Raw genomic sequence first — 11,739 nt, 5'->3', positions numbered from 1 at the left:
TGTATCACGACCTTAAGGATTTGTATTGGTGGCCGGGAATGAAAAGAGATATAGCCAGTTATGTCAGTGGATGCTTAACATGTCTAAAAGTCAAAGCTGAACATAATAAACCACCGGGTTTATTAGTGCAACCACAACTTCCCGAATGGAAATGGGAAAGAATAACCATGGATTTTATTACAAAGCTGCCAAGAACTAGTAGTGGGCATGACAAGATTTGGGTGATAGTAGATAGATTGACAAAGTCTGCGCACTTTATAGCTATCCGTGAGAGCTACACAATGGAGCAGTTAGCAAGGATTTATATAAAGGAGATAGTGGCAAAGCATGGAATTCCGGTGTCTATTATATCTGATCGTGATAGTCATTTCACATCACGATTTTGGCAGTCATTGCAAAAGGCATTGGGAACACGTTTAGACCTGAGTACGGCTTACCATCCTCAAACCGATGGCCAAAGTGAGCGTACTATTCAGACTTTGGAAGATATGCTTAGGGCGTGTGTGATGGACTTTGGGGGAAGCTGGGATATTCACCTTCCTCTAGTTGAGTTCTCGTACAATAATAGTTATCATTCAAGTATTAAGTGTGCTCCATTTGAAGCTTTATATGGACGGAAATGTCGCTCACCTGTTGTTTGGGCTGAGGTTGGAGAAAGTCAGTTGATTGGTCCGGAGATTGTACAAGAGACAACAGATAGGATTTTTCAAATCAAAGAAAGACTGAAAGCAGCTAGAGACCGCCAAAAGAGCTACGCCGACAAACGGCGAAGGCCTTTAGAATTTAATGTTGGTGATAAAGTGTTACTTAAAGTGTCGCCTTGGAAGGGCATGGTTCGATTTGGAAAGAAAGGAAAGTTGGCACCAAGGTACGTTGGACCGTTTGAAATTGTTGAACGGATTGGTCCGGTAGCTTATCGTTTAAGACTACCTCAAGAACTAAGTAGGATACATGATACATTCCACGTGTCAAATCTCAAGAAGTGTCTCGCGGATACAAGTTTGCATGTACCGCTAGACGACATTAAGATTGATGACAAGTTACATTTTGTGGAAGAACCAGTTGAGATCATGGATCGAGAACTTAAGACATTAAAACGTAGTAAAATTCCAATTGTCAAGGTCCGGTGGAATTCAAAGCGAGGGCCAGAGTTTACTTGGGAGCGAGAGGATCAAATGAAAATCAAATATCCACATCTATTTGATGCTACGTCTTTCAACCGTAACTCCAACAGAATTTCGAGACGAAATTCTCTCAAGTAGGGGAGACTGTGACATCTGTCACCAAAACTGGTAATTTATTATAGTCTCTAACTTACATTCCAAATTTCTTGACTAGTCAATATGCCTATATAGTATAACAAGCATAGAAATGTGGTGATCATTTCCAATATGGGATTTCTATTACTTGATATTCAATAGTTTAGGATTGAGATATTTGATCTTCCTAAACGTAGATGACTATAACTATCCCCGTAATTTCTAGACTTGTAGTTGTTAGTCATATTTATTTCTAGACATTGATAAATTAGTATACGCTATTTAGTGGTGAACGAAATCAATAATTATAAAAGTAATATATAATTAGTATAAGTAGTAAGATGGTAATAGTAATAGTAAAATATCATATGTTTAGTAAAAAATTTTAGTCATATATATATTACCACAATTTAATGGTGAGCAAGGAATTTTAATTCCATTAGAATTCTTATGATACATTAAGTCTAATCATAAACTAACTAAAACACTTATCTCCATATATATATATATATAATAAGTATACCCTAAATAATAAAAAAAAAAAACAAACCAAAACCCTTCTTGATTTTCTTTTGTCGATCAACAAACAAACATCACAACCTAAAATATATATTTTTATTATTATTAATCATCTCATTGTCAAAGCAAACTTTGGTAAGTTTAATTATAATTCTATTGAATCTTGATTTAAATTACAATTAATAATAAAATTCTTAAAGATTATATTCTATTCTTCTTTTCAAGGTATCTAAGAAGAAGATCATCAATCTTGGGGTAAAATCACTTGTCTTCTCTTTTCATATATATTAGTCTTTTTAATTATTAATATATATATATATGTATATAAGCATATTTTTTTTTATTTATTAATTTTTATTTATAAGTAACCTATTTGATGAATATATATTATGGCAAATTTATAATAATGAATGAAAGGGTTTTTTTTTTTTATGGTTAAATCAAAAGCTTGAAGTATAAATCATATTAATGTTAAAAGTTTAAGTATTTAATGAAGTATAATAATTAATGTAATAAAAGAAATCCAATTACGAAGGCATGAAAATCATAATAACAGATTTAATTAGGTGTTGGAGAGATTTGAAAGTTTATATATAAATATTAGTTGTAGTAGTCTTTAAAACAGTAAGTTTGGGTTATTTCAAATCTGGACAGATTCGTTTTGTTAACTTTGAAAGGTCGTATCTTGGTCATGGGAGATGGTTAAGTCACGTTTTTGGTGTCTAAAATTAAGTTCAGGAAGTCTACTTTCTGGTGGAAGTGGTTTCGTGTCAAAATATGAAGTTTAAGGTTGTCAAACGAATTTTATAACAAAACTGCGCAAAGCTGAGTTTTCCGAACAGATTTTGGTCGACTTCAAATAGTCATATCTTGGTCGATTTTATGAACTGGACAATTATTTTTCTCCAGAAATTTTTTTGAGATGTTAATATTGTACAGTAAAAAAATTGGATTTTTTTGAATCTTCGAAGGCCCTTAACTTTTATAAAACTTTTCTGTGTGCGAACAGTGATTTTTCTGACTAGTCTGTAATCATTGAATTTTTAAAAATAGTTAACGTGCCAAATAAATTATGTAAAAATTCATGTAAGTATATAACACTCTAAGGTAACAGTAGTTAAGATTTGGAATCTTGAATCATTCGTTTCATCCTAATAAAAAATAGATAAAGTTACCAAAAATTTCAGTTAATATGAACTTGTAGAATTTAATCTTAAATCAGTAAAACAAATATTATATATTAAGTTATGTGACTTGTAACTTAATAATATATGACAAATCAGTTGTGAATATTTTGAAATAGCCATATGTGTATTTCATCAAATACGGGTTACAATGGACGGTTCTTGACCATGTCCATAATTGTAACTTGTTCATATTTATATGTTGTGTAGATTCTAGCGACCTTGTTGGATTTGCATAACTACTTGCTTGTTGAGGTGAGTTTCGTGGCCCCTTTTTATATTATTTCTTTGGGGGAAAATGATGCTCAAAACACTTTTCATTTCTTTACTAGCTGTGTCAAAACTTGATTTTTTATGGAGAAATACGTGTAATTATGAAATGTGTATGCTAGATTGCTTGTATTGATTTCTTTGATGCAATAGATGTCTTTTGATATCTATTGAAGACTATTGGAAAACTATCGACCAACTTTATACTCCAGCTGGTAGTTGTTGGTATTTAAAGCATGATTGAGTTGTTGGCAGGAGTGATGAGGATTTTGTTGTTGGATAACTATGATGGCATTGATCATTATTTAGTATGCTACTACATGTTTATATTTACGCTATTGTCCAAAACTTGATATATCATGCACAGCAAACTCATTTGTATTCCTTTAAACCTACGAACTCACCAACATTATGTTGACATTTTCGAGCATTCATTTTCAGGTAATAACAATGTTTAAGAAGATTGAGCTTATGGACTTTAGGAAGACCAATAAAGAGATCCTTCATGGACTCCTAGATTGCATGTGAAACATTGAACGCTATTTGCAATTATTACTTCTTTGCTATTTGAGGCGTGTTGCCTAGACTTTCCGTTTATGGAATTTACATTTATTTGAATTTCATTTAGTATGACTCTATTATAAAGTCCATGTGCCATTGCTATATCTTTTAGTCATATCCTACGATTCCGTCTAAGGTGGGGTGTGACAACAATATAGATCTAGATCAGGTAGGTGAAGGTTTTGAAGATGATGGAATTATGTTGCAGCTAGGGTTCATTTGTGGTGGGAGGGGCTTTTGGTCTATTGTCTGAATTCCAAAGGATTTATAAGCTTTCCATCGATATATGGATGGAATTAGGAATTCATTGATTTAAAGAATTTGATAGAAAATTCTAAATTCCAATTCCAACCTTTTGTTGAACCAAACATAGGAAAGTGTGGGATTCAAATTCCAATTCCTAGGAATTCCATGAACCAAACACCCCCTTAATTTCCTTTTCTTAATGCTATCACTGTTGTAAGTTGTAACTTTTGTGGGTGCATGCATCTTTGTGGTCTAATCATTTCTACTGGTGCTTAAGTTTTCAACTTTCTACTATATTTGTTTTTTTGGAAAATCATTTATCCTCCTAACAATATAGCCTAAAAATCCTCCTAATAGCTTTAGATGATGGCATGTGGATATCACTAATTCTCTTTCCTAATCTCACTCCCTGATTTTTCACATGTCACAATCCTATTAATTAGGAGAATTTTTAGACTAACAAATTAAGAAGATTGATCATTACTCTTGTTTTTTAGCAACTTTCTAATGAACATATTATATATGCTAATCAATTAAAGTTGTTGAATTTAGTTTATAAAGATATTGGAGCATCAGATTTTTTCTTTCTTCGCTATTCTTATGTAACATTTGTAATTCTTTAATTGTACTCTCAAGACTTTCTAGCATTTTGTTAGGTCATATCTACCAATAAATTAAAACAGAATTTTAGCTGACACATACACTGTTTTTGAACAACAAATGTACTTTTAATAAAAAAAATAATAATAAAAAGGTTAATTAATCTGACACTTAATTTTTTGACAATATATCTAATTATTATATTATGAGTTTCCACGTTTCTTCATTATACATTAAAATAACCTCTACTAAATAATAATTAATATTAAGAAAATATATATCCATATAGCTTCGTTTCTTCAATTCAATTCTATATCTATACTAGTTTATAAACCTGGGTGATAACCGGGCATATTAACGATATTAAGGTTATGAGATACAAAAAGATAAACATTAGAAAACAACACTACTTACAACTTTATAAAAAGTGACAATAAAAATAAAAAAATCATATCACTGTTGACACGCTATGATTTGAATTTTTTTTTAAAAAGTGACCAACATTTGGGCGAAAATGTATTTACGTAACACAAAAACGTAAAAATGTTGACCAGATTAATATTAATTCTACGTTTTATTTCGTTTACTATACTAATGTCTAACTATTATTACTGAATTCTTACTAATAAATGATAATAACAAATCAAAACTATGAAAACAAAAATAAATTGGATATAATCAATACACGCGTTTTTTGAAATCATACTTAAATTGTAACAAATGGTAATGAGTAAGTTAAAAGAAAATTAATATCAGAATAATGAGACCCCATTGATAAATTATGACATATGGTTGGATATAAATATGTTAATTTACATTAGACTTGGTTAGATTTTAAAAAAACTTCACAATAAAAAGTAAAAGATGATGTCATAAAATAATTAAATAAAAATAAATAATTGTTAGAAGAAATTCTAAAGATGCCATTTAAGATATTTTTCAAAAATAATTATGTCATTCAAATTTTGTTTTATTTATATAAAATTATATAATAGATAGATAGATAGATACGTTGCCTTTTTTCAATTCATATCCAAATACTATATCACATGAATTTCAATGCCTATATAGATATCTTTTAATATAATAATTTTCTAACCATTATATATTTTACATCATTAACTTTTCTGTTAAGTGTTTTAGTTATTATTTTATGATTATTGTTATTGTTATATTAGTTATTATTGCTGTTATAGTATTTTAAAACGTGTTTTTTTTTTTCATGTCATTATTATTATTATTATTATTATTATTATTATTATTATTATTATTATTATATTTTTGAAACAATATAAGTTTGTTATTATTGACGGATTAGGATTATCTTTATGTTTATTTCGTTCATTCAATGACCAGGGTAGGTAGGGCATGTAGATAAGTAGATTTTTTAAATATACTAAGCATTATTATAAATCATTCTATTTGCTTAATCGCATTGTTGTAAGTTTACAAATGTTCCAAACACATAAAAAACTATGTTGTAATGGAAAGAAAACACATAAAAAAAACATTAAGACTAGGTGTTAAAATAGATATATTCTTCTGACTTTAGGGGGGAAAAAAATTGAAGAAGTTGAAATAACAATAGGAATTTCCAAAAGGAGAAACTAATAACCTTTAAAAGGTCTAGAAAACCATATGTCATCATCAAAGAAACAGTTGTATTAAGAGATTATTAAATTATCATTAATAAGAAGGATACAAGTCATGACTGATGAACTTAAAATATCAAAGATGTTTACAGATGTTCCGATTTTTACATTATTAGAAAACAAACACAGTTTTAAAACTGAACAATGCGCCGCTGATCTCTTGCACGTTACTATACAACACCTTCAAAATCTTTGCCATCCATTTATTCATCCATTCGAATGATACAACGAAGGCCTTCGCCTTTAAGCATCAAGTCGAAGGCCTTATTGATCTCGGAAAATGGCACTTCATGTGTTATGAACTTTTCCAACTCGAGTTCCTGCAAGACATGAGCAAAATAATGTTTGATTTCGACTAATACCGGTACCCTTGTAGTACTATTTTTTCAACAAGGATTGTGAAGATATATATGAGATTAATTACCTTATTCATGTACTTTTCGACCACAGAAGGAATATCTGATCGAGGTTTATAGTTTCCAAAGAAGGTACCCTTGAGTGTTCTTTCATCCAAAAATTTCATAGGATGAGTCTTGAAGACAGCATCTTTATGCGGAACACCCACAAGAACCGCAACGCCCCAACCCTGTCAAAATTTCATCTTGAGAACCAATTTCTATAAAATACAAATCGATACATATATAATGTAAAGATAAGTAAATGCATACATCGTGAACACATTCAAAGGCCGAAATCATGGCATCAATGTGGCCAGTACATTCAACACTCCTGTCAACACCTCCATTTGTCATCTCTGCAATCACTTCTTGTACCGGCTTCTTATAGTCTTTCGGGTTCAGAAACTCTGTTACCCCAAAATTCTTTGCTGTTGAAACCAAGAAATTAGAGTTGTATTAATTAATCCACCATTCACTTAATTATTTTGTATTCACATTGTTTTCGTACAACTTACCAAGCTCAAATCTATTAGCATTGAGATCAACACCAATGATCCTTGAAGCCCCTGCCATTCTTGCACCTTCTGCAGCCTGATCCCAAATAAATCATTGTCATTATATATGAATACATAGATATACATGCCTACATATTTTATGACTACAAAAATTAGAAGAAAGAAACAGAACTTACAGCAAGTCCCACAGCTCCCAGCCCGAAAATCGCCACAGATGAGCCCTTTTTAGGCTTGGCAACATTCAAAGTAGCACCTAGGCCTAAATTTATCCAAAATTACTTTGGTTAACTAACAAAGTCGGAAGAATACCAAAAAAATAAAATAAAAAATGATACTTATATATATATATATATGAATCTTATACAAAAAAACAAATGTTTTACGGTATATAGTACCTGTGGAGATGCCACAACTAAGGATACAAACTTTGTCAAGAGGGGCAAGAGGGTTGATTTTAGCAAGACATCCAACATGAACCACCGTGTACTCGCTAAACGTAGAAGTCCCAACAAAATGGAAAATGGGCTTCCCGTTGATCGAGAATCGAGATTTCTGATCATGGATCATGACGCCCCTGTCGGTGTTGATCCTCAAAAGGTCACACATATTGCTTTCTTCGGACTTGCAATGAGCACACTCTTTGCACTCTCCGGTAAAAACAGGGAGGACATGATCCCCTGGCTCAAGATCTGTCACTCCTTCCCCAACACTCTCCACAACCCTATTCAGTATTCACCACATCAATATTAAAAAATCTATCAAAATTACTATTATTATGTAACAAATGAATAACTTAAATATATACATACCCTCCAGCTTCATGTCCTAAAATTCTAGGAAACACAGGATTCTGACCCTTGGCTTCCCAAAAATAAACATCAGTGTGACAAAGTGAAGTGAAGAGGATCTTAATGCGAACTTCCATTTTCTGAGGTGGCGCCACCTCAACTTCTTCCATCACCAGCGGCTTTCCTGCTTCCCATGCCACCGCGGCTGCAAAACATATATAAATATGCTTAATTATACATATGTATTTAAGAGAAAAGAAAGAAAGAAAAAAAGCATGTAGGCAATTAGAAATGGATCAAAATGATGCGCTCTTTACCTTTGCATTTAATCACTTGGCCTGTTTTGCTAGACATATTCTGTTTCTGTTTCTTGTTAATTACTTGATTGCTTGTGAGATGTTTAACTGTGATTGTGATGTAGTTGTGATAGGGGGTAATTGGGTATTTATAGTATGATTAAGTATGAAATATGTGGATTATTACTAATTTAATGAAAAAGATACTTAGAAATGAGGTCGGTCGGTAGAACCTATTACAAACAACAGGCCATACCTGAATTAGAAAACCAGCCACCAGGTTTTTGGTTTGACTAACCTAAACCCACGGTTTAAAGTTTAAACAAAAAAGAACAAACGGTTCATATAATAATAATTTTGACAACCCCTCTCCTATGTACAAGTGTTGATGCTTGAGGTACAACACAATATGTACAACACTTTATATGGGTGGAATTTATGGTGCCAATATCTTGAAGGTTTAAGATTTTGACGTCTCAAGATCTTAACGTAGTTGAATATTCTGATTACTTATTAATATCTTATTAACGATATATTTCGAATGTTATTATTATTTTCACATGAGATAAGTATGCAGATTTCAGAATATTTGATGTAAAACGTATGATATATATTTCGCACTTGTTACAACTCGCCAACACGCAAGAAAGACTTAGTCCACCAACATAATCGGACTTCAAGTTGATTTCAGCATGAGGATAATATCTTCAACGGCTACAAGATCAGTCAAGATATGCTCCAACGTTCACTTATGAAGACCCGGAAGATCCCTACAACTTCGGATAATTAGTTAGATCTTAGGTCTATATAAACAAATGAGGTTGATCGATAATAGACATCTAATCTTTTGTTTACTTACTGCTCACAACACTTATATTCACACACTCCTCTCGTTACTCTCTTCTTTATTCTCAGACTTAGAATTATCGATCAACCAAATTCAACTTTTGTAATCATTTTAAACACAATTAATAAGAGAACAAAGGCAGAGACGATTGTTTCCTCCCGAGGTTTTTATGCCGACGATTCTTAAAGGATTAAGGGTTTTTCCTCGTCAATAAATCTCGGTGTTCTTTGCTTTTTATTCTTTACTTTTATCGCATTATATATCTAATATTTACTTCAATCTTGCTTATTGTTATATTTATCATATAATTAGCATTACATTATGTTTTTTTATCATTAGTTTGCGAATATCTATTACCATTATCTCTTGTTTAAGTCGATATAATCTTTGATAAACATATTTTATTTAACGCATCTTTGAAACTCGACATATTTTACAAGCCCTTAACCTCACGAACCAAAGTTTGGTTACATATTTTGCAAACACCCATCCGCAACCACTCCCTCCCCTCTAAAAGTAAAAAGCTACATAAGTACAAGTGTTGACTAAAAGTTGTAAATATCCAAGGAAATTCTAAAAGTTGGATATTGAAATTCACTGTGCAAAAGTTCGAATAATTAAAAATCGGATAGATGAAACTTGGATATCCCACCAAAATTTTGGATAAAGGATTTTAATATCCGAAAATATTCAAAATTTTGGATATTCAAAGTTTTCTGATATACAAACTATCCGAATTTTGGAAAAGAATAAATATCCTAGATATTTTCATATTCAGACTAAGTTTCAGATATTTTCGTAAAGTTTAAAATATTTTCGGATATTGAAAATAATCATTTTCGATATTTTGACATTTTTGGATATTTTTGGATTTAAGGAAAAAAAAAAGATATAAAAAATCTTAAAATTTTTCAAAAGTCACTTTCTGAATTTAAGTCTGAAATATAAAGTATCCAACTTTTCGAAGAAAACAAGATCAAATTTTCGAATAACAAGTTTGGATATGCATGAATAGTTTTGAACATTCCTAGGTTTGTGTATATGGAAAGACATTAATACCCATCACGTGCTATTCACATGAGAAATTTAACGACATTATTTAATGGTTCTGTTAGAGAAGGACTGCCATTGCAACTCAAACATGTCTTCAAGGACCGTCATTGCTAAAAATTCAAGAGAGGGACTGACGTTGCAAAAACTGACAAACCACAGGGACCATTCTTGCATTTAACTCTAAAAAAATAAAAAGCATTTCATTTCATAATTTTATATAAGAAAGAATTTTATTATATACTAATAAGATATTAAAATTTTTATTATGTATTTAAGTGGTTATTTTATTTATAACATCATAATTAAAAAAAACTCTTTAAAAAAAATTAAACTTACCAGTTACCACATTATTTTCTTTCTAAAAGTACTTTAACAATACAATATATCTAACTGTTATTTCACTTCTTTGGATTGTTAATATCTAGCTAGTCGACATATAGATGTTCAAAAAAAAAAAAAAGCTAGTCGACATATAAAAATAGTAACAATTTTAACAAATTGTCTTATTGCCACGTGACTTGAAGTCGATCAAAACCTAAGGCTGTCGACATGTGGTGGCCCATTTAATTTCTTTTATTCAATTCTTTTTGCTTTTTAACACAACAAATCTGATCATATTACAAAAATTTACAACTCTACAGTGGCTTCCAACAAAAGTACTGACTCGGTGGAAAACCAGACCCAATGGCACCATTAAAAAACGAGGTCTCAATCGGGGTCTAAACCCTGATTCTCACAAGTAAACCTAGCTAATGCCTTACCACGAGTTAATATATATTGGCTTTTTTTTTTGGTGTGTACAACTTGATTTTAATTTAATTTTTTTAATGGCATATGATTTGATTCTTACTTTTACATTACACGAACGTTGATTGAGATAGAATCAAAGACCTTCCAAAATTTCTCAATTAATTATTCGACCCTAATAAATATGAGAAATGCATGAGATTCAGAACAACTTGATTTATTTGAGCAGAAAACAAAAAGATTATACTAACGCTATAAGAAAAACTACAAACGGCGGTGACATTTGTCGTCACCAAATGTGGCCTTTGTCGTCGCCGGTGAGCTTTGCGCCGACATTTGGCAGCGACACCACCAGTGTCGGTTCTACAATTATGTTGGGTCAGGCCATTGTTTAAGGCCCCCAATTATCAGGGCCCAATTTGAGTTGTAACTTTTTCTATTGGGGTGCTTCTTTAATTGTATAAGTTAGTTTTGGGCATAAGGCAAAATAAATTATAAAACCCTGTTAAACTCCACTCCCTGATATCTCCAACAAAAAGAAAGTTAGATAGTCCCTGATTATAGCTCATTCGAATTTAAAGAGATCCATTACTAATCATATTATGCCTTTAGATGAGAGAGGATTTATTTTAGTTTTATGCTTTACTTTCAAGTATGTTTCTACGGGTGACTTACTCAAATTTATAAGTTTTTTAGTTTATCGTTTTGGGTTAAGGGTTGGGGTTTTTATTGAAGACCTTAAAAATTAAAAGCCTCCAAAATTAATCCCGTTTAGAGCCCAAAAAGGTTCGAGCTGGCCTTGGA

At 31.4% G+C, this 11,739-nt stretch overlaps 1 protein-coding gene across 1 annotated transcript; it reads right to left on the bottom strand.

Moving 5' to 3' along the window:
- Nucleotides 1-6,280: 6,280 nt before the first annotated feature.
- Nucleotides 6,281-8,586, bottom strand: LOC122578526 (alcohol dehydrogenase 2-like). The gene is made up of 8 exons (XM_043750502.1): nt 8,310-8,586; nt 8,014-8,197; nt 7,600-7,925; nt 7,381-7,463; nt 7,205-7,280; nt 6,960-7,117; nt 6,716-6,877; nt 6,281-6,611 (listed from the first exon to the last, which is right to left on the bottom strand). The coding sequence occupies exons 1-8, from the start codon at nt 8,344-8,346 to the stop codon at nt 6,495-6,497; spliced, it is 1,143 nt and encodes a 380-aa protein (XP_043606437.1). The 5' UTR covers nt 8,347-8,586; the 3' UTR covers nt 6,281-6,494.
- Between the last annotated feature and the right edge of the window lie 3,153 nt (nt 8,587-11,739).

The sequence above is a fragment of the Erigeron canadensis genome, chromosome 8, assembly GCF_010389155.1.
Source record: "Erigeron canadensis isolate Cc75 chromosome 8, C_canadensis_v1, whole genome shotgun sequence".
In the NCBI taxonomy this organism is placed as follows: domain Eukaryota; kingdom Viridiplantae; phylum Streptophyta; class Magnoliopsida; order Asterales; family Asteraceae; genus Erigeron; species Erigeron canadensis.
This window is presented reverse-complemented; position numbering and strand designations above follow the sequence as displayed.

What these genes read in the sequence shown, in the direction of transcription:
- LOC122578526 (XM_043750502.1), bottom strand. Translation starts at nt 8,346, where the DNA reads ATGTCTAGCAAAACAGGCCAAGTGATTAAATGCAAAG. An exon ending in TTAGGACATGAAGCTGGAGG is followed by an intron (nt 7,926 to 8,013) that starts GTATGTATATAT and finishes AATACTGAATAG; the next exon opens with GGTTGTGGAGAGTGTTGGGG. An exon ending in TCGAAAAGTACATGAATAAG is followed by an intron (nt 6,612 to 6,715) that starts GTAATTAATCTC and finishes CATGTCTTGCAG; the next exon opens with GAACTCGAGTTGGAAAAGTT.